The sequence below is a fragment of the Chanodichthys erythropterus genome, chromosome 14, assembly GCF_024489055.1.
Source record: "Chanodichthys erythropterus isolate Z2021 chromosome 14, ASM2448905v1, whole genome shotgun sequence".
Taxonomy (NCBI): Eukaryota; Metazoa; Chordata; class Actinopteri; order Cypriniformes; family Xenocyprididae; genus Chanodichthys; species Chanodichthys erythropterus.
The window spans coordinates 36,046,198-36,071,530 of NC_090234.1; the positions used below are offsets into that span (position 1 = coordinate 36,046,198).

The 25,333-nt window shown below is 36.1% G+C and overlaps 1 protein-coding gene across 2 annotated transcripts in view; it reads right to left on the reverse strand.

The window, feature by feature from the left end:
• Positions 1-25,333, reverse strand: part of thsd7ba (thrombospondin, type I, domain containing 7Ba) — a 350,089-nt gene that overhangs the window by 104,392 nt on the left and 220,364 nt on the right. For both annotated transcript variants that reach the window (XM_067409173.1, XM_067409172.1), the window contains exon 9: positions 23,353-23,550. In XM_067409173.1, coding sequence (XP_067265274.1) covers positions 23,353-23,550 — 198 coding nt within the window. The remainder of the gene's footprint in view (positions 1-23,352; positions 23,551-25,333) is intronic.

Genomic DNA, 25,333 nt, shown 5'->3' on the forward strand with positions numbered 1-25,333 from the left:
TGCCAGACGGGCTGTATTTCAGAAACTGCTGATCTACTGGGATACTCAAAGCCATCTCTAGAGTTTAAAGAGAATGATCCAAAAAAGAGAAAATATCCAGTGAGCGGCAGTTCTGTGGTTGAAAATGCCTTGTCGCCAGAGGTCAGAGGAGAATGACCAGACTGGTTTGAGCTGATAGAAAAGCAACAGTAACTCAAATAACTACTCGGTACTGTAACGAAGCGGGACTGAGGCAGAGATCCATTTGCAAGCTTTATTACAAAAGTAAGCGTGGTCGTACAGGCAGGGTCTAAGCAGGGGCAAACAGGAACAGCAAGGGCTAGGCAGAATCGTTGTCAGGGTACAGGCAGTAGATCGAGGCAGGCAGATATCATTCACAGTCCAGGAAACAATAAACAGTCCAGAGGTATGTAGCAAGGAATCATAAACGGGTAACCAGACAGGATCAAGAACAGATAGGCAGACAGGATACAGGGAAACGCTCAGAAATGTTACACAAGTGAAAACAAGACTTCGCGATCAGGTGATGAGTGTGTGAGTCTTTTATAGTCCAGGTAATGCATGGCAGCTGGATGTGGTGATTAGTGTAGTGATTGGTGGAGTGAGTGCAGGTGATTGGCAGAGAGGATTATGGAGAATGTAGTCCAGGAAGTGACAGGAATTGACGGTGATCGTGACAGGTACAACCGAGCTCAGACGAGCATCTCTGCTGAAAATTTAGATGTTAAGGTCAGAATTTGGAATAAACAACATAAAAGCATAGGTCTAAACTAAACATCCTTAAAACAAAATACATTTACCTGAGAAGAAAAAAATATTAAGATTTTTAGAAGAGAGAAAAAAAAAATTATATTATATTATATATATATAATATAATTTTTTTTCTCTTTTTTTTCTCTTCATATATATATATATATATATATATATATATATATATATATATATATATATGAAGAGTTTATTTGCAAAAACAGATAATATTGTGCATTCCAAGTAATAACAATCAAACTGCAGTTGGGCTGTTTTGATTAAGTAAAGATAACTCTAAAAAATGCAGGTAAATTAAAAAATTTAAATTCAGTGAAAGTATGTTTTATATATATATTAAAAGTTTGTTTTTTAGCAAAAGCAGATAACTCCAACAGTCGTTTTTTTGGCAAAAGCAGATAACTCCACATATCATGTTTCATAGTTAAACATAACCCAAGGAATTGCATTTAAAACACTCTCAAACACACATGCACACAAACGCACACACACACCCACCCACCCACCCACGCGCGCACGCACGCACACGCACGCACACACACACACACACACACACACACACACACACACACACACACACACACACACACGCTCTCTCTCTCTCTCTCTCTCTCTCAAACAAGTAATTGCACACACACACACACACACACACACACAGATCGGCACACAAGTACACACACACGCACTCATCCACACACGCACGTGCGCGCACACACACACACACACACACGCAAAAGGACAACCAATTTTTCAGCATGTAAGTCGTGAATGGTGTACAAGGACTTACAGGAGTCGAAATCATAAATCCTCGATCACTTTTAGTGAGCTTTGATAAAACTTCCCTCAGCTAGCGCGTCTTTTTGAAGTGACTAGAAGCCTTGTCACCTGACCTGAATACTGCGCGCTGATTCGCTAAAACAGACTTATCGGTTTCTGTACACAAACAATAAGGGCGCTTGTCGGCTTCTGCTGTAAAATGTGAACTTGCGATGCCTGAAAGTGGGCAAAACCGGCTCTTCTGACAAAATGGATTTAGGGTACAGAACGTGCTATATATGGAGAATAATGCCCAACACTTAGTTAATTTTTTTTAAAAATGGCGTTTATCGGTTTTTGCAAATGAACTCTTCACATATACATATATATATATACATATATATATATATATATATATATATATATATATATATATATATATATATATATATATATATATATATATATATATATATATATATATATATATATATATATATATATATATATATATATATATATATATATATATATATATATATCAGAACTAGTAACGAAGGAACGTTTTAAAATCTCAAGTTGTCAGTTGGACTAAGCCTCCGTTACGAACTCTAAAACGTCACTTTAGAACTAGTAACGAAGGAATGTTGAGTCACTTCATTGAAACACATTGAATTTTCTACAGTATTAGAGAGAGAGAGAGAGAGAGAGAGAGAGAGAGAGTAGGCTATTACCTGTGTCTTATATATTGCATTACATTCAATCAAGTCGATATCCATAATATTATATCCAGGGCTTGACTAACTTTTTTGCTCACCAGCCAATGTGGCTAGTGGTTTTCCAAAGTTACTAGCCACTCAGCATTTTCACTGGCCACAATTTTGCTGTTGGGAAATTACATTTTATATGATTAAATTTTACTCTGGCATTCTTAAATTACTTGATTTTGTGTCATTTTACTTGATTTGCAAGATTTAAAACCCTTTCAAACTTACAAATGCAGATTGACCACCCAAATCAAGACTATACATGAGGTATACAGTTATTTTTGTTAGGCTATATAAAAAGAACAAAGAAGCAAATTACAAATAGTAATTTAAAAAAAAAATTCAGATACATATGTTTATTTAGCAAACATGTATTTAACATTTTTTGATGTTTGATTAACATTAATGACAGAGGGGTATTTATTTGGGGGCTGCTGAATGCATGGACGTCATATACTGACACATATCCAGTTTTTACCCACCTGTTTACGTCCACTTAGCCGTAAGCCATAGCCGACTGTATTCACGCGAGATACTCCACACGATGCATTTTGACATCTGTGTGTGCGTGTATTCAGACGCAAGGAGAACTGATTGCGCACGCGAGCGCTTCTGTTGTGTCATTTAGCGCGATTCCGCCTATCCCACCTTCATAACCGCAAGTTAATAGATAAAGAATTGTGACTGAATTGTAATTTTGTGATACGACGAGCTTGGCTCCTTTTCATTTGGCTGTAAACTGAAATTATATTCAACCCGCCAAAGTGGCTAGTGGGAGTGGCTGTCTTACCCGCCACAGCTGAAATCTACCCGCATTTGGCGGGTTGGCGGGTGTTAATGTCAAGCCCTGATTATATCCATTATAAAAGTCTGTTTGAATGTCCGTTGAGGAAAGCGATCTTTGTATTTGTCCTTTTTTACAGCTTTGGGAATTTTCCATAGCATCCATTACACCACAGCGCTAAAACAACTTCCTTTTGCAAAAGTTCCTTTCAATTTAAAAGTCTCTTGTGACTCACTGACTAATTCACCTGTAAAGTGTTGCCGCCATCTAAGGGCGTATTAATGTAACTTTCACTCAATCCATATTACTTACTAATGGACATATTTATATAAAATAATATTGAACAACAAATAAGCACTTGTACAGTTCAGTCAAACATAAAGCACTAGTTATTAAAAAAAAAAAAAAAAAAAAAAAAAAAGAAAACTATAGGTCACCATTTACGCTTGTATGTGGGTTTTAAAAATATTTAATGAATGAAAAGGATTTTAAAGAGCTTGTGACAAAACCTCCTAACTCCACTGGATCCTCAAACTGTCAATCAAACCTCATTAATCCGCCTCACCTCGTGAATGAAGTGTGCACACAGTTTGGACATCTCCTCTGTGCAATGCAAAGGTAAATAAAGATCTGATTGAAAAAAAAAAATGGTAAAGCGTTTTCTTTAATCAAAAAACCATATGTTTATAAAGTTTAATGTTTTACGTATTTGAAGAGCGGAGAAGAGTCTGATATGTCCTGTCTAGTTGTAGCTAATATGTAACGTGACGTTTATTATCATCAAATTTAACATACCACAATTCGACTTGCTCTGGAACAAATAATAGATTAATAAGACCAAAGATTGCCCGTTCTATGTACTTAAATTGAATTATGTCTCATGTTTAACCACTATAAGAGCCAGCGGCAAATCCCCGAGGCACTGGCCGAGATGAAGCTGTTCTCGGCGGTTACAGAAGCACTGAACGGCCACTGACGCCCTGGAGCTTGCATCTCCGAAAACGTCAAAACTAATTGTAAAATAGGCGCTCTTATTAAATATAAGTCATATAATTCAGGTCTAAACAACTACATTCTCGCCTAAAAAACTATTAAAACTACAGTTCGTGGTACAACAAGTAGTATTTGTAAAAATTACGGTTGATTTGATCGGCCGCCAAGACGGTCACTTCAAGTGGAGTGATACAAACGGTGAAAAGGCAGTAGGAGTGCTGTTATCACTGAAATATCGCATGGCTATCAGCCAATCAGATTCGAGAACCACACAGAACTGTTATATATATTATATATATATATATATATATATATATATATATATATATATATATATATATATATATATATATATATATATATATATATATATATATATATATATATATATATATATATATGCATTTGGCTATAGGGTCATTGTCACTGCTGGTAGCATGAGGCGATACCTGGTCCCTACAGATGTTGCACAGGCAGTCCAACTCCTCCAGGATTGCACATCAAAACGTGCCATTGCCCGAAGATTTGCTATGTCTCCCAGCACAGTCTCAAGAGCATGGAGGTGATCTCAGGAGACAGGCAGTTACTCTAGGAGAGTTGGACAGGGCCGTAGAAGGTCCTTAATCCATCAACAGGACTGGTTTCTGCTCCTTTGTGCAAGGAGGAACAGGATGAGCACTGCCAGAGCCCTCCAGCAGGTCACTGGTGTGAATGTCTCTGACCAAACAATCAGAAATAGACTTCGTGAGGGTGGCCTGAGGGCCCTATGTCCTGCTCGGCACCACGGAGCTCGAATGGCATTTGCCAATAAACATTAGAATTGGCAGGTCCGCCACTGACACCCTGTGCTTTTCACCGATGAGAGCAGGTTCACCGAGCACGTGAAAGACGTGAAAGGGTCTGGAGATGCCGTGGAGACTGCCTGCTGCCTGTAACATCGTTCAGCATGACCGGTTTGGTGGTGGGTCAGTGGCGGTCCAGTGATGGTCATGGAGGAATGCACTGACCTCTATAGGCTAGACAATGGCACCCTGACTGCTATTAGGTATCAGGATGTAATCCTTGGACCCACTGTCAGACCCTACGCTGGTGCAGTGTGTCCTGGGTTCTTCCTGGTGCACGACAATGCCCGGCCTCATGGCGAGAGTATGCAGGCAGTTCCTGGAGAATGAAGGAATTGATACCATTGAATGGCCCCCACGCTCGCCTGACCTAAATCCAATAAAACACCCCTGGGACATTATGTTTCAGTCCATCCGACACAGTCAGGTTGCACCTTAGACTCAAACCTGCACTTACAGTTGATGGTGATGAACATGATGCAGGACAACTCATGTAGCAGCCTATAGTAGCCTATAGAATGCAGTCATATGCCCCTAAAATTCAAGATATGTTCCTGTATGAGTTTTTGTCTCATATTTGTATCTTATGCCATAGTAAAGCAATATAACATGAGCAACAAGTGCAATTTCACGGTTTTGTTTCATAGCACGAGTGCAAATGTGATACTGATTTTACACAGTTCAGTAAATAAGAAATGAATATTGTCTGTTTTAGTCACATATAAAGCCATAGCAGAACGATTGTGCATCTCCGAGCAACACAGCAGTGTTTCTGAATGATTTTGCATTTTGAATGAATTGGAGGAACCAATTATTCAATGATATTGAATTTATTTGAACCAATTATTATTCAATTTATTTGAACAAATCATTCAAATAAATAGACATTTACTGCCACTTACTGGCAGTTTCAGTTTCTTATTTAGAGTATTATTTCATTTAAATCAATTTAATTTAATCAAAAATCATATTCTATATTAATAAAAAGAAATTAAATTTAGTTGACCCAAAAATGAAAATTCTGTCATCATTTACTTACCCTCATGGCCATTGTAAGTTATTTTTAAAAATAATCAATCTTTCTAAAGCTACCTTTTGTTATGTCTATTTGATGCCTTACTCATTTAACACAATAATGACTGTAAATTATCTTTTGGGGGTAATTTCTCAGCCAATTAATTAGATTAATTAATTGCCACATCATATAAAAAATGTAATCGCTTGACAGCCCTAATATTATATATTATATATATATATATATATATATATATATATATATATATATATATATATATATATATATATATATATATATATAAAATTGAAAAACTATTCTCTTCTAAAAGTCTTAATATTTCTTCTTCTCAATATTTTTACTTGAAAACAAGATGGCTTGTGTTAAATAGACCGAATTTCAATTGACCACAAGGCAGCCTTTGCAGAGTTATATATAGATTTGTATATTCTTCATACAGACGCACTAAACTGTAAGTGGCCATTAACCGTTTAGAAGCTCTAAACCTCATTATCATCTAACATAACAATGAAGGAAACTGAATAATTAGTCATGAAACAGGCACTCTTCTGTATAGATGGATTTAAGAGAGAGTAGCTGTAATTTTCTCTGCTCAACCACCCAAACACAGCTGCCAGTCATACTCGTATCATAAAAAAGTTAAGTGGAAAAATGTGGGGTGTACATTTAGTCTGCATTACAGGCTGAGTGAAGAATGCCTGAAAAGCAGAAAGCACCTGCCATGTGTGGGGAAACTGTAAATGGATCTCAGCTCCAGGTCTTACCTGAATTATTAATATATGAGTGTTTATTGCTGGAAACTCACTCTCAAAAATATATCACAATGGCATGCGAATACTGTACCATTGTGTTTCCCCTCAAACTTGCTTCTTCAGACTGCCCAGTGTTATCAATGCCCTTTCAGAGTTTAAATTTTAAGTTTAACCTTTATTTGAAAGCTTGAACATTCAATTTTGGGATGGAATTAAGGTTAGAGAACAGAAAAATCAGTGCGATACAGTGTTTTTTGGTCACCCGCAGTGAAACTGCATCCATGCACTCAATCATGTCGGCTAACTTGCAACACTTATAATTTAGCGCTGTGCAACACTGGGCTGACACATTACTTACCAAGTGACAGCCAAGAAGCTGTACAAAGTAAAAACCGTGTGCACCATCTCCCCCCACTAAAAGAGCAATCAGTGCCAGCTTGCCCACGGGCACATGCCGACATCTGTGATGCAGATGAATCTTACTGATGTAGCAAGGGTCAGTGCTCCAGTAAGTCAAACAGAGCTGTAAGTCTAACTAATGTGTTTCCTGCTGAAAAGAACAGTGTACTATAGCTGCTCACTTTTGGATGATGATGTCCCCAATCAAGTGTCTTAACTCACGACTGTCTTAAGAGTGTCCTTAAGGGGAGACACTACAGGCAAAAACACTGCTTTTTCAAGTACCTGTCAATTTTGAGATTTTGCGCTTTTTGGCTTTTCATAAAGTGTTTTTTCAGACTGGTGGAAAGAAAACATCCAAGCACTTTATCTATTTGCATCTGTTTCAATTACAGTAGATATTTTTAAAGGCTGTTTTAAATGAGTTTTCAAAATTAGTGTTTTTCTCCTGCTGAGTCAGAAATCTAAACTTCAGCAGGCCTTACATACACTAAACTTTTTAGTTTTATTCTTATCTATATTCTGAAGGTTTTTACAGAGGTGTTTGTTGATATATAATTTGCCTGATTTTATACAACATTTTATTCCTAAAAATTGTGAAAATGTTTTTTTTTTTCCTGTCTGTTGACAGTATTTCTAATTTATGGAGTGATGAAAGACATACCCAAAAACCTTTAAAACCTTTTTAAAAACCTTTGACTCTAATATGTTAAAAAAAAAAAGAAAAAAAAAAGAAAGAAGCAAGAATTTTGAACCTGACTTCATCCAATTCTCAGATTTTTGTTGTAGAAATGTATGCATATTAGTTCATATTTAATTAGATAATGCTTCATTTGCATATTTAAACATAACATTTCAGAAAACTTGTAATACAAAAAATGTTTGCAATTCTTAATGTAATCAATCAACTGGGGAAGTATGGTGATAAATTACTAGTTATTTATTTCTACCCTATTCACCCGGGGTGTCTCGCCTTAAAAGGTTAGTTCACCCAAAATTTAAATTTGTCATTAATTTCTCACCCTCGTGTCATTCCACACCCGTAAGACCTTCGTTCATCTTAGGAACACAAATTTAAAGATATTTTTGATGAAATCCGAGGGTATCTGATCCACACATAGGCAGCAACGTCATTGCACCTTTTGACGTCCAGAAAGGTAGTTGAAAACATGGTTAAAATAGTCAACATGACTGCAGTGGTTCAACCTTAATGTTATGAAGCGACAAAGAATATTTTTTGTGCGCAAAAACAAAACAAAAATAATGACTTTATTCAAATTATTTGAACCGTTGTCATACGTAGAGAAATCAGTGCAGGCTTCCTCGTTTACGTCCGAATGTCGGCTCATTATTGGCTGGATCCTGTGTCAGCATCACATGCATGTGTCGTGCTGCTCACGTATTCAGCTTTGGCCAATACGGAGTTGGTGTTTGGATGTAAACAAGGACGTAACTACCTTTCTGGACATCAAAAGGTGCAATGAAATTGCTGCCTATGTGTCGATCAGATACAAGTTTCAAGTTTAGTTTATTTATATAGCACCATTAAAACAGCTGACCAATGTGCTTTACATCTGATAAAATAAATACAAGCAAAAAATTAAATAATAGTGTCACAAATAAAATCAGAGACAATTTAACCAACAAAATATCAAAAGAAAATCAGAACACCAACAGAAGTCAAAATACAAAAATAAAACATCAAGGAACATTAAAAGCAATGGAAAAATAATGAGTTTTAAAGCTGCTGTCCGTAACTTTTTTTGTGTTCAAAATTTACAAAATTTATAAAATGAGAATGTACAAAATTAATCCATTTTCCAAACCGTGTTTCTGTCTTACCCTGAATCATTATGGTACACTTATAATAAGTGTTTATATTCAGACTATTTCAGACTGGTAGGACTCGCCGCAGAGTATCAAAGAAACTGCGTGACTCGCCATAGACATACACAGAGAAAAGTAGCTCCGGCTACAATGTTCTTCCGCAAGACGCATGCAGTTCTGTTTATTAACTGCTAGAGGGCCAAAAATCGCAGACTGCAGCTTTAAGCAAAGATTAAAAAAAAATGTAAAAAGTAGGAGCAGATCTAATATGAACTGGCAACCTGTTCCAGAGTTTAGGGCCCGCAACAGCAAAGGCATGTTCTCCTCTTTGTTTTAGTCTAACTCTGGGAACAGCTAGCAATCTAAGACTACTGGATTGAAGAGCTACCCTCGGATTTAATCAAAAATATATATATTTTTTTGTATTCCGAACATGAACAAAGGTCTTACGGGTGTAGAACGACATGAGGGTGAGTACTTAATGACAGAAATTTCAATTTTGGGTGAACTAACCCATTAAACCCTATTTAGATGGGATTTGTTTAACGAAATGTGACCAGTCACGGAAAGTAGGGACACAAGTCTGGGGCATTTTGAGTTATTCACAGATTTTGAAAGAAGTTGTGGCCATTTGAAGGTAGGCATTCAAGAAAGCTCTATAGGGAGAAAAACGCCTCTAAAGTTGCAGTTCTCACCTGTTCTCACCTGCTGGGAGTGACAATAGGGCTCATTTACATCTCATTTAGATAAGCCATACCCCCTGTAAAGCTACATGGACTGCATACTATTAATAATAAAGGTTAATGTGCATTATAAATGTCAGTAATTTATCTTTTTTGACTTTTATAAAAATGATTTAGAGGCTGAAATATGTGACTTTTTTTGTCAAAACTATTTGAACTTGTGCATTGTAGATTGTTGTAAGACACTCCTTTAAAATCTGCCCATCATTTTTAATGTTATTATTTTAATGTTTATGTAAAGAAAAAGTACATATTTATGCTAATTTTATTTGTTATTTGCTGGTTTTCCACATGAAACTTGGTGAATTTACTTTTTGAACAGGATTCTGTGATAACCGTGATCATTTTGGTCACTATAATCATGAAATGAAATTTTCTCAACTGAGAAGCCTGTTAAAGAAGAATAGGCAATCCAGGAACTAACTGGACTAACAGAGGCCAGAGATCGCTAACTATGGCTATTCAAAACACTTTTCAAGACAATAAATACACGATTGAGACAATGTCTGCATGTATTGACTGAATTTGCGTCTGATTAGCGCTGACTCCGTGGACGTGGCCGCATTAGCGGATAATGAGCTGAATCAAGGACTTCTGACATGGCTCTCTTTTCATACAGATTACATAAACACAGAATATTTGTTTTCGATTTGACTTACACGATTTAAAACCTGACATTTCAACGTTTTTTCAGACACAAGTATAATTTTTTTATGATTAGTATTCATTAAGTTACAGATTTTAAGTCTGTTTTGCTGCAATGTGAAAAAAATCCTGCAAAATGCGCCGGCGTGTTACCTGACTCCAGAGGTAATGTCTTATTATGCCGCTTTCATCGTCTTCAGAATCAGTGAGCGCTTGTTCATAAGCATCCGGCTTGTCGAAGAAGTACTTCAAAACATTTTCGGTGTAACGGCCACGGTTCTTCATTGAATTTTGATATCAGCTAGAGCCGGCCAGAGCGCTGCATAATAAGTAGCCACGCTTCCCAGTATGGAAATACACACAGACATGACACACCCCTACTGCGTGCTAGAATCTCCGAAAAACAAGCCGATTTCAACCTCAAAATGTACGCTTTTAAATATACCAATACTGCTATCTCAAACACGGAAAGGCTTCTTCATGATCTCAACTAACAGATTCTGCAAAAAAACGAAAATCACCAATTTTGAAAAAAAAAAAAAAAAGCTTCTTTCTCATTTTGCTCGAAAGTTGTGCTGCCGACTTGTGTCCCTGGTTTCCGTGACGGGTCACAAATATGTCTGTAAAGCAACTGACTCTGCGCTGTTGTAATGTAACGTTTTCACACAGGATAAGCCATGTCTGTAGAAATCGCCTGGGATGGCAGCAGTTGTACTGCTTAATATGTTTGTGAAAATCATGATTTTTTTTTTTTTTTCCAGGATGCTCTGATAAATAGGTTCAAAAGAACAACAATCATTTAAAATAGACTTCTTTTGCATCAATTTAATGAATCCTTGCTAAATATAAGTATTAATTTCTTATCTTGATCCAAACACACACACATACTGTACTCATTAGGCTCACAGATCATGTAATTACATACTTGTGTAAGCTACTTTTCTCATTTTTCAAACAAAAAGAAATCAGAATCCTTTCTTCTCTCTCTTACATAGGTAGCAAATGTCCTATGTATTAAAGAACAATATGAAATGAATTTCACTTTTATCTTCTTGCAAGTTTCAAGGTTGTATAGTCTTTTCAATAAAAAGCTCAGGACAAAAGCCCTCTATGCTCTGCATCCTTAAGTCCATTCAAAACAGTAAGTGTTATCTGGGAGTAAGCTGTGAACGTGTCTTTCCATTGACCACTGTCTACTTGATACTCTTACATGCTGGACATGACTGCTGAGAGCAGATTCACAGGCTTTTATTAGCATGTTCATTCAACTGCTATTATTTTTGGTTACTTATAGATCTTTTTTTGAATGTAAAAGAAGCAGTAATCTTTACCAGCACTGGAAAAGATGAAGTGCCACATGTTTTCAGTCAACTCTGGGAGGAGAAGGGCAAGATGTTGTGAGATCCATCAAATGCATCCCTAATTACACCACGCTCAGATGAGATAAATGGCCTTATTGGGACAGACCACACAGCGGCAAACCTCTAATCTGCTGCATAGATTACAGTTGTTATTGATCAGCACATCATCCTGTCACCTCACGAGGCTACCTGGCAGATGTTATTAGCATTTTAATGGCAGAAATGACTAAAGCATGTGTGATGGGCCTGATAGAGAATATGAACTAATCCCAGGGGCTCTAAATCCAATGAAATACTACAGTATGATGGTGCATTTGTGCTAGTGTGTGGGTGCTGTTAATTAAAAAATGTATTTATTATACATCAGTATATAAATATTAGGGGTGTAATGAGACAGTTAGCACACGAGACGAGACGAGATTGGGTTCACGAGAATGAGACGAGACAGTATTTTTAGGAAATCCTCAATGACGAAATATATGACTAAAATTAGTCTATTTGGGCATTTGAAATGTTTTAACTATTCTTGTAATGAATGTCGATTCAGTTCTACTTTCTGAGTATGAATTATCATATGCAGTAAAATCCAACAATATACAAGCAATGTAAAAAGTTTTGCCAAAAACTCAACTGACTGGCTTCTCTCCTGTATGATTTCATATGAGTCTCTTCAGACCTTACTGAACATGATTTATGAACTTTTAAGCTCCTAATTTAACTCCTTTCCACAAAATGATAATAGAAATAAAAACAGTATAAATAAAAATGAATAACCATAAAGCAACCATAATCAAAGTACTCTCTCAATATTCAAAGTGCAAATAGAGACCAATTTTTTCTTCAAGCAAGATGCAGAGCTAAGAGATGGATACAACTACACAGCTCACCCTAAGATAGCTTTCATATTGTAGGGCCCTATGATTTCCGTGATGCAGAAAACGTGGACGGAATCACGGAATCGTGTCATAAAAAAAAAGGAATTTAGTATATAACGTGGAATGTCACGGAATTTGTCAAATTTTTGATGAATGAATTAAAAGCAGGTCAATATACTTAAATCAAATCGCGATATAGACTAGTGTCTGTGAATATTAAACTACAAAAAGACCATTTAAATTTGAATCCTGCATGCCTGTGCCTCTGAAATGAATGATGCGTAAGCGCGGTTTCATTTACCTCACACACATGTGCACGCACGCACACAGAGAAGCACGTGTGACGCTCGCTGTGATTTTATCATCTGTCGCCTCACTTTATGAGAAAATGAACGCACAAAATTCATCTCCAGAGCCACACTGAAAGTCGCTTCATCAGCATTTAACTGCTTCGTTTGAGAAAACTAGTTCGTTTAGTCAACTGAATTAAATGGTTTTTATTTCTACAAAAAGCAAAACGACAGTGGAGGTAATGTAATGTAAATGTGGCGGTTGCATCCTAATTTCACTCTCATACTACGTCATGGCAATATCATGAGACAGCTTTTCACCTCGACGAGAAATCTTGTCACTTTTTAATCTCGTGAGATCTCACGGCCTTTTCGAACTTTATGAATGATTATTTTAGGTTTAAGTGGTGTGTGTAAAGTAACTTGAAGCAGGCAGTGTACGAGTGTTTCTAAAGCACGTATAGCAGTGCCATACTAAGCTCAGAATCAATTCAAGAGAGAATCGCGATACATAGGAAAATATCAGAATCACTCCAGATTCTTCATATCGTGAATTGAGATTCGATGTATTGTCCCAGGTCTAGTTTTTACTGCATTTTTGATCAAATAAATCTAGCCTTGTTGAGCATAAGAAACTTTAAAAAATATTTTAAAAACATTTAAAAAAATCTTTAATATACAAGTACAAGATTCATCTAAATTTTTGCAGTTAACAAAATCAGTTCCTTTTTAAGAAATGACAATTTGTGTGGGACACTCATACTGGAATATAAGTCTACTGTACATATATAATACACTGGATAAAACAGCACTCTTTATTTTTTTTTTATTTTTTTTTTCAGAATTAAACAGAATTAAAACAATATAGACATGCAAATCTATGATAATTCAATAATAGAAGAACTTCCCCCACACTTTATGGACATAATCTTTCATGTATGCAAGATGTTTTTCCACTGAGCCACTGATTTACTCTAAATTTCACCACACAAAGCATTCAACTTTTGTCAAACAACATGTCTGGGTTTGATTTATAAATTAACTATCCCTTCAGTTATAAAGCAAACATTATATAATGTAAAACTGAATAGATGTGTTAACATAAAAATGGAACTAAACATATTTAATAAACTGCATGCATTAAAACGGTAATAAGTAGTAATAACTTGAAAGCTATCCGTGGAAAGGCATTGCTCTGCACAGCAAATAGGTGTAAACAGCTAGAAAACAACTTAAGAATCTTGAGATAATAGCAACTCATTGAATGTTTCACAAGAATTTTGTAAATGATTTTCTCATATCTATCTACCAGTCGCTGACTTAACCCTATATGTATCGATTCCAGTGGCGTTTGGTATGACGTTAGCTATAATTACACTGAGATTCTCCTGTTGATTAGCCAGAGGTCACAACGATTTTGGTCTGCTGTAAATTTAAGCGGGAAAAAAGGGGGGGGGGGGGGAGAAGAAAAAAAAAACATAGAAAGAAGGTGACCTTGGTACTTTTATTATATTGACACACTCAGGTGTTCTGTGAATTTCTAACAGTGCTGGAGAACTACAACGCTGAGGTCATAAACCAGCATAAAATTACAACCGCGACTACAGGATTCAATAAATTTGAGTAACATGCTGCTGACACAAAAGTTAAATGAGTGACTTCCTCAATATGCTTCTTTATAGATAGGCCTCGGCTGAACCATGTTGACTGACACATGAGCTGTAATGCTGCAGAACTTCAGATACGACATCACACCCCACTGCCATCAACACTGTGAAGCTGGAGGTATGAAAATGTTAAGTAAAGTGAAAAATAAATAAAAGCATTTATAATAGGATGCAGTAAAACATTTGCAGCTGCCAGAGGAATTGCTTTATTTATGACTTTTTCACTTCACACCCCCGTGTAATAGAGCTTCTGTCATCAGACTAAATGAACACTGGGGCTGCACACTGAACCTGAAGTGCTGTGAAAATAATGAACAAATTCTGTTTCTCGGAGGACTTCGCTAGTCTATTTGAATTCCTTTAAGGAAATGCGGAATTGCTACAGAGTCCAGAGATGGAAACTGCCACTCCTTGTTTGCCCAAAGGAGTTGAACACTTAAGAGAAACTGGCAAGCAGAAACACCTGGAGCTGATATTCAGAGATTCTCACTGACAAGAACCCTTATTAGACTGCCCACAGTGTGGGTTAGCTGCTGGAGAACTAAGGGTCTGGACATATGGAGAAGTTCACACTGGGAGGTTATTGCAGCACCAGGAGCTGAAACATTATTTAATTCCACTCAAACAGGACATTCTTTGACTTTGATAGAACGCTTTGCAGTAGCCATTATAAAAGCGCTGTGTTTTTTATTCTGTTCCCTAGAGTCATTCCATACTGCTGCGCATCTACGAGATCGACATCCTGGACAATTCAAGCTGTTCATTCATCGCATACTAAAAACCCCATGTTGGTGAATAAAATTTTCTATATAAGCTTGCACATGCACTGTTAAAAATCATTTATTAATCTTTGTTAATGTTAATTTCAACATTTACTAATACATTATTAAAATCTTAACATTAGTTAATGCACTGTGAACTAACATGAACAAACAATGAACAACTATATTTTGCTTAACTAATCTTAACGAAGATTAGTAAATACAGTAACAAATAGGGTTTCTCGATTTTAATCGATTCTCATTTTTACGAACCGATATCGATTCTTAAATCCCAAGAATCAATTAGTCTAGTCTGTTTTCAGTTGACGAATGAACAAAACATGTAGCGCGCCTCCCATCCAATAAATCGCAATAATCTTTAGCTTTGTTACTTTTCATATGAAGCAAAGTCTCAGATTTCAAATGACATCCATCTTATTATGAGATTCAAAAAATAAATACCGTTTTGCTGCTGTTTAACGTGGCGTGACAGACCGCTGTAGCGCCTTAGGTAAAGAGAAGCAGCAGCACAGAGCACATGTGAACATTCTCTCCTCCGCTTTAAAATATACAGTACAACTTACCAAAATCCGTATCATGTCTCATGCTCAATCAGTGTTTCAACCTCGGAAAGATGTCAATAAGAGAAACACCAGAGAGCAACATTCTGATAAATATAGTTATGCACGTTACAAATATTAATTTTAATTCCTAATGTTCTTCAATATTTAATGCATGTTTGAATAAATCAGTTATGACAGCCACGATTTAAATGTTTATATTAAAAAAAAACAAAAAAACGAATTGGAGTAGAAATATGATTATGTAAGTCTAAACTTTATTTATAATAAAAAAAACATCATTGAGTGTAATTTAAGTGTTTGTATATAAGTAAGTTCATTTTAACCTTCAATATTATTATAGTAGTACCAACTGACTCCCATGTGTAGTTGTTTTTCCTCTAGAAAATTTGGCATATACTGTAACTGATCCAAAATAATCGATATCGAATCGTACATCGATTATTGCGGTGCATTGTGGGATTGAATGATTCCACTATGGTTTTGGACACCACTACAAATGGCTGTTCCCTATTTAAGGGTATAAGGGTGATTTCAGACTGAGCCCTAGTTTCCTTGTTCTCTGTCTTATTATGTTTGTTTTATAAAGAGAAGACTGCTGCAATTAAATCCTGCAATTTTATATCATCCTGCTGCAACTGGACATGACAGAAATTTGTTTTGGGCAATACATATGAAGCTGAATAAAAAGATAAACACAGTCCTTCACACTAGAGTTGAATATTTTTGTAGACAAAGTAACAAAATAATTTGGTTGTTTCTAGACCTTGGCATGCAGAAATGTTGACCAGAAGAGATTAGTACAAATTCTGAATAGCACAAAAGAGGAGCTGGCATGAGCTAAGGCTTAACAGTGAATGAACGCCGGTTAACAACACGTCAATTAACACACTCAAAAATATTTGCATAATGTAACTAAACTATAAAACTATGACTTAAAAAAAAAAGTATCTATAAACATCATATAAGTAAAGCAAATCTATGTTAGGATCTTAACATGTCGATCAGATGGATCTTTCTGTATAACCAGACAGTTCTTGTCAAAATGACCTGCAATGTGGACCAGACTTAATGCAGATAGTCAAAAGTCCAGTGGTGCAGGGCTATATACTCTAGAGATGTGCTAAGACACCCAAGGCTGTAGGTGGACTTCAATCAGGCATGATAGGTGTCTCTTAAGAGTGCTGCCAGGCTGTAAAGAGAGTTCAGTCCTACCCTTGAATACCGAATAAAGGGATATAGATCACTACGCAATGAGCTTTAACTGGCCAGTAAACTGGAGTACTCTGAACATCACGGTAGAGAAAAATGCCCTGTCTCATGGTCAGAGTGGAACAGACTTTGATATCCATGCATCAATATGTTTATTCTTGAGAAATAAAGCAGGAACAGAGGAAATGCCTTGTCCTCCAGTGCCCAATTAACTCCGGCAAAAGGAAGTCAAGAAAGCTTAATTGAAAACAACACATGCCCAAAAATCCGTCATTGCTCTATCAGTCTCTTTCTTGGGTTTGGGATGAAAGGTTAAACAATAGAGCATCTGAGCCACTTCATGCTTAATTTAACCAGACTTCTCATCAACAATTATTAAAATCAAGAGAGCCATTTTGATGTTGTTAGCAATGATTACTCGCTTCTTTGCAACACAAATTTGTTTTACCTATAAATACTGGGTAATTAAATTTCGCATAGCAACATTGTATTCAAATGAGAGAGCTGATCTTCTAAAATGAGGTCAAGCAAAGTTTTTATATTGGCACAGAGACCCTTTATAGTCATCAAGTATGAAAGAATAAATTCACAAATGAAAAAAATAATAAGACGCTCTTCCTCATCCCCAAAACACCTGACTGTGTCAAATTACATCAATTAGCTCATCAGTTAAGGTGTGGGAAAAGAGTATTTGACACTGGAGTTAACTAAAGATCACACATCTGATGAGTTCTCAACCGATTATGAGAAAAATCTCAACTTTCAAACATCTCACACCTCTCAGACCCATGTGTCAATTCTCCTCAGGAACATGACAATAATAAAACATGCAAAAAGCCACATTTAGTTTTGCAGGTTTTGAAAATGGGCTATTAAGATCTTACTAAGGCTTCATCAAATTCACAATGCCGGATTCCTCATCTTTATGCTATTTCTCATAAATTACAGAGTTAGGTTAAAATGGGTCACACTAGCTGATCTCCAAAGCATGCTGCTAAGAGATACGCTTTCAGACCGCTCTTTAGCCAAATATCAGCTAGTGTAATGCATTGATGAAAGAGTGTGACACTGACATGACATGGGTCGATGTGTCTGGCTGCTCTTAAAAGCCTTTTCTTTATTTGAGATCACCCTCAATAATAGAATGCTTTATAGATACTCAAATCATTCAGAATTCTGTACAGACACAAGATACTTTTTAGCTAACAACTTTGCATTACTATCTTCTATAAAAGCAGTGTGATCTTTTTTGCTGGGAATGATGTTAGAATCCTTTTGATATGAACTTATTAGTGGCACTGGATAAAACAGCACTATTTCTGGTGCTTTGCGCAACTTTGCCTGCATTTGCACTACGGACATGAACGTAGGCATGTGACGGTATCAAATGTTCATGTTGCGATTAATTGATGAAGCTTTTATTACGGTATACGGTATTATCACGATATTAAAATAAGTTGCAAAACCATTTTTGTCATAGTTTAACAGGTTTAAGAACTCTTTTTGTAATAAAACAAAAACAACTCTGACTGAAATTTTCAAACAGATTAAAATGCAAAAGAATTAGGCTATAAAGAACAACAGATAACACTTTACTCTATTTAATGCATTAACTAAGATTGAGCAATAGCTACATTTGTTACAGAAAGTGTTATTTTTTGTTAATGTTAGTTTAGAAACACAACTTTTTATCTCAGGTCCATTAAATAAGTTATTTTGATTTTAGTAATGTTATTAAATAGTAACTAAGAAATTAACATTAATTAATAATAATTAATACTTTATAAGTATTTTTATTGTCAGTTTAGTGATAATGAATTAACATGTTAACTAATGAAGCTGTATGTTTTCAAAGTTTTACTGAACAATAACAAATAATCAGAACATTTCTAATCATTAGGGCATGTTGTAGTCCAGATTAAAATATAAAAAGGTAAAAAGGTTTGAAAATAAATATCCTTTTAAGTCTTTTTTAAGTATTCAGTATTTGGTGCTGTGATGAACAACACTGAGATGGCAAAAAAATGAATGGCTGTTTGAAGCATTTTAAAAACTTCACTAGCGCAGTTACTTTGTTTGCACGGTTTCCGTGGTAACCGCTGCACGCTGACGTTCCATCAGCGCCCTCTGCTGTCAGAGAGTGAACGCGCACTTTCATTCAGCTCGTCTCCTTCACTGGTTCCGCTATGTGCTTCTCATGCACGTTGGGATTGTTTACATCTGAGCGCGTGTCCTTTTGACGCAGAATACAGCGGTGTTGTGCATTTTATACGATTGATGGGGAAAGTATTCTTAATTGTCTTATAAAAAATTAACAATTGGAAATAAATTATTATTTACGGTATTCTGAAGTGCCGACGATTACAATATCGTGCATATTCATTATCGTGATTTATCGCATTAACGAATATCGGCACAAGTCTACATGAACGATATCTCAAATCATGGTGACCTCATAAGAGGTTTGCTATTCCTTTTCTAAGCAGTCCAAGTTATGATTTTTGTCTGGTGGGTAGGGATGTAACGATTCACTCAACTCACGATTCGATACGATTCACAATACTGATTTCACGATTCGATTTTCTCACGATTTTCTTCCTTTTTTTTTTTTTTAACAAAATAGGATTTAAATGAGAGTGTATTTTTATTATTTCTCAGACAAAATGCTGCATATTTCTTTGTGAAATTGAAATATCTTTATAACAAAACTAAATTGAAATTTTAAAACAGATCCTAAATCAAATAAATAAATAATACAAATAAAAGAAATCTCTTCATATGATTACATGAACAAGATGTTTATTTGCTCTATTACAGGCTGAACTATCTGTAGCCATTTAAAATTAGATGCAACCACTGCATTTCAATCACGATCCCAACAAAGATGCTGTTCAGACTTTGGCTTTGTGAAATTATGCTACATAAAACTTCATAACGGCAGACAGGCTGCATGAGAATGCAAATACACTGGCCATGTTCACACTGTCAGTTTTTGGGATTGACAACCACATTTACTTACAGGTGTGAGTCTCGAAATGTCCCGTTCACACAGTAACTTACAGTAGCGTCTGGAAATCTGCCTGTATGAACGTGCAATGAGAGTCAAGCCCGTATTCTCTTACTAGTGTCCATAACGACAGTGACCAACATAATATTAAAGATGGCGGTCCATAAAACCGAAAAGTCTTGTCACTTTTGACATGACAAGAGACCAATTGAAGTGTGAGTGTATCCATTCAAACTTCATTAACCAACAGCAGCATGTAAACACGCAATAGCCGTCTCGCGCATGACATGGCATTTGAATTTGGAAAAGAAACTGACGGGAGCCGCTCCGGTGGAAAACAGTGATTGGATCTAACACCTTAAGATGATGCACAGCTCATGTCTTTATCGCTCTAAGTTACTGAAAGCAAAACCACACACAAAACACCGGCTCTCTCGCACTGTATGATGTGACAGACAACTAGTTGTTCAGTACCATTCCGTTCACACAGCGCGAAAATTCCAAGAATGCGGTTGTGAGTCCTGAAAATTTACGGGTGTGAGTTCGGTTATAGAATGCAGTTGTCACACCCCTAGATAACCGTACTGTGTGTGAATGTAACCGTATTAAGGACTCGAATACAGGACTGACAACCGTATTCTGCTGCTGTGTGAACGTGGCCTATGGAACAGCTGCAATACAGCGCTTCCATGGTTACCACTGTAAACTGTGCGCTAAAAGTACTTTAAAATGCATGGTACAGAAGTAAGATGAAAAGAAAACATCATCTAAACTTTTCTGAACCCAGTCAACTCTCCTCAAATATACATTCATATAAACCCCCACCCCCAAATGTATCGCGACTCATTTAGCATCTCAACCAACTTGAATCGTCATGTTCTTATCGATTTTCAACCGTTTCCGTATGTATCGTTACATCCCTACTGGTGGTTTAATAAAAAGACCATAAAAATCACAAAAGATATACATCAAAAAATAAACTTCAGATATATCTAGAGACCATTTTATCACAGAAAATTTGGGGTAGGCTCTTTTCACCTTATTTTGCAACACAGAATTAAGCTATTTTCTGTTAATCCACGAGACGTCTGATTCATTAGCTGCTATAGGGAAATAACTGTAAGAATAAATGGTACAATTATTTGCGCTACAAACCACGACAATACGACAATATCTTAAAATAATATGGTAAGAAATGTCAGTTTACAATATCAAGCAGCATAACAAACTGTTTTGTACAGCTAAAAATAACTGGAGAATGGCACCAGAAGCCAGACAAATTCAATTTACAAATGCCCGCATTTTCTCAAATGCCTGCTCCTACAGTATGTTAAAAATAAGGTGGATTGTATATGCTCACAACCGCTCGTAACACCTTAAGAACCATATAACATCATCCAGGCAAACACCCAAAACAACCTAGCATTGCAGGGTTTTTGTTTTTTCAATCTAGTTATTATATCTTATATATTATCTTCTATATTATTATACTGACCTCAAACTTTTTAATGGCAGTATACACACACACGACCATTAAATACTTTTATTCAGCTGTAATGCATAAAACTGATATTAAATTGATATAACCCATGTCAGGGTTATATTTAAAGGCCCACTGAAATGCCTTGAAACGTGCAGCATTATTCAAAGCGATGACTTAATTTCCACTGAAACAGGAAGACAGGGCAGGACACATGGATCATCTCCTCCCCAAAATAACCAATATACCACAGCCTCAGCAAAGCCACAGTTTCCTCCTAATCTCTAACCGTTTCTCCTCCTAATCTCCTCCATATGGCATGATGTCATCAAAATTGATCCATATTGGTGGAAGTGAAAGATTGTTTTGAATGCTTATATCTTGTAAATGCAAACTTTGTCACTAGATTATAGATAACAGTAAGGCAAACATATTCATACTAAAAGCCAAAAAACTTTCATGGGGACTTGTGTTTTGGTTTTGTTTCCATTGTGTTCCCTGTCCCTATTACACGGAGTTCTCTTCACTAGTCTGTTCCCTTAGTTACATATTGCTTTCACCTGTTGTTCATTATTTTCCTCGTCATGGGAGTTGTTGTCTTCACCTCTACAGCCGATGGAAAGCAATCCGACTGGATTCAGGCAGAAATCATGTTCATGAGCTAACTTTTACTAACATTACTGCGGTATGAAGCAGGGGCCAGGGACATTTTACATTGCTGTTTTTATTACGCTTATATGCTGCAGTCGAATCAGACAGGTCACTTTATCTGATGAAATAAAATTGTGGGGTAATGCAGTGCTGTTTTACTTGGTCAAAACAATCATACTAAAAACACATTGAGTGGTTGAAAGTTATGTTAACGTTACTCTGTGAGTTCACTCAGTGCAGTACACACTGCAGTAAGCTGGATCGATATTAGATAACTTGTGTTGCTAAATGGCATGCAATTCATTTTAAAATATTTTATATGATGGAGAAAATGCTCTATTACTGTTACTGTGGCTACTGTATGTTAGCATGGTCTCTGAGGCATGGTACAAACATGTTATACTCACGGTAAATCAAGAAAACAAGAAATTCAAACAATAAGATGCCCGTGTTGAGCTATATAACAATGATTAGTTTTCTGTCAATACATGTATTTAAACAGTTGCTCACCTGTCTAATAAAACACATAAAGCGTCTTTGGTGTTTCCATGGTTTCAATGGAAATAAAACAATGGAAATCATGGGTAAAGCTGATATGATGTCGTTGACAGGCGACGCAATGACACAGGCCATTACACTGGTTAAAATAGCTGATTTATCTGGATTGTTGGAAACATTTGGGATAATGTAAGTACACCATTTAACAAAATATATAAAATTGTTCTAGTGGTTTTTGGATATTTTAATTCATATTGTGCCTTTAAGCCCTTGGTTTCCTCTTTTCTTGTTCAATCTAATTTATTTTTGAATTCTATGAGTTTCTCCTTGGATTTACAATTAAATACAGTTTGTTTCTCTGAATCTCCTGTATTAATGCAGCCAAACGTGACAGACATTTATAATGTCACAAAAGAAAATTCAGTCCTATCACAGATATATTAAGCACCACAACTGTAATAATAATAGCTTTGCCATCATGGGAATAAATTGAAATATATAAAATACATTAAAATAAAAAAAATATATATTTAAAACTGTAATAATATTTCACAATATTACTGTTTTTATCAAATAAATGCAAGGTTTTCAAAAACCTGAAGTAATATGATTAAATTCAAACAAATAAAAACATAATGACATATTTTGACTGTTTACCTTGTGAGTTGATGCAAGCCACAGTTTGAGTCCTGGTTCCATTTCCACAGTTCCCTGTGCTGGGCACACAAGCGCTCTCAAACAGCACCTGCCACAAAAAGCACACTGGATCCTCACAGGGCATTGACTCCAGGAGATGGGCACAGTTTTCTGTTCCAGATCCTTCCTCCAGCACCTCTCTCCTTCTCTGCTTGTAGCCTGTGAACAGAGCGAGAGACAGGTGGATTAGGGGTATTGTGAGGGAAAACAAGTGCCAGTTTCTGGTCAGTGAGTTCTGAACTGAAATTCTAGCGGTGGCTAAATATGCCTGTAATAGAAACTCATTTGAAAAGGCTTTCTGTCACAGCTTTTGTTAGCAGAATAAATTCCTCCTCCTGCTCTGCAGTAATTTGCCTGAATACACTCTTTTCATTCACTCATTTGTAAAGCTATGAGCTATGACTGCAAACTGAGACGCCAGTCATGACTTAAATAACACTGGAATATGAAGATTTCACACCTAAAAGTACTGCTTAAACATCAAGGCAAAACACTGTTCTCAAAAAAGGTCTGCTAGAAAGATCATCATCGTTATCTTTTATTTTCTTTCAGGGAAAAAACAAAAAAACAAACAAAAAAAAACACTAGGCCAGCTTTAATTAATATTTCATAAACTGGCATACGTTCTCAAAGCCAGCTCTGGACGACATCAATATGCATTACAGTACAGTGCTTAAGCAAGAAAAAAGATGAATCAGGCATTACTCCAAGCATAATTTATCAAACAAGAAGATCTGATGGCTAACACAAGTGTGGTACGCTAGCTGTCTGGATACCATCTGATCCTGTTTACGGTCTGTGATGAGTAGATACTAACTCCTCATATCTTTGCTCCTTGACTATGTGCATGCCAGTAGTGAGATTTGGTTCATCTCACACCCCTGCAGGGGGGCTTGACTCGGTAGTCCTGGGAAAAGCATAGTGTCAGCCAAGCCTTTGAAATAATCAAAACACCCTACAGCTCTCAACATTGCTTTAACACAAAATGGACTCTAAGACATGAGTGCATTGTGTGACGAGCTCTGAATATATCACATACAGGGATGGGCAGTATTTATGATACATGTATTTCAAATACGTATTTCAAATATAAAATAGTATTTTGTAATTTGTATTTGATAGGGTTGATGAAAATGGCTTGATATTTTGTATCAAAATACTTTAGTGCTTTGTATTTTTAAAATACTGTAAAATACTTTGTAGAAGTCTACATGATGACATCATAAAATTGAGAACTCTGATTGGTGCATACTCAGTAGTTTGCAGAGACTTGTTGAGATCAGAACAGTAAATTGATCCAAATAGAAGAATGCGGTCAAGAAATGTGCAGGCTGCCAGCTTTCCATCAATTTTTTTCATCAAGTAAATTGCTATAATTTTTAAGAGTTCATATTAAGTTTTGGTGTTTGTTTTGGTAGCCTAGGCTAAATAGTTTTCCAATTTACATAATGTTCTGGAAAACAATTATACCGAGCAGCAGCACCCTATATTTATGATTAACAATCAAATGATTAATTAGTTGCTATGAACACAGGTGCCATCAGTTGTCTTCTTATGAATGTCTGTCATTGAGTCAGTGTTGCTGGTGCAAAGTAGGCCCTTCATTACCAAACACCAAGTAACTAAATTAGGATACAATTATGAGTCATTTGCAAACACTAAACTGTTGGTTACTTTAAAACTAACCTTCATCTAGGAGATCACAGGGATATGTTAAAGATGCTAAATAGGATGTTTTGTTTTATACATTTTTGCGATATTACTTGAAACTGTCTTTACTAACTGATAAAAGACTATTTATTAGGTGCACTGAAAGGAATATTATTAATATACATCATCTGTGCACGAGGTAGGGCCTTAAAAACATCAGCCAATCGTTTACGCGATCATCGCGTAAACGATTGGCCCTCTGGCTTGTCAATCACTGCCATGACGTTCCTTG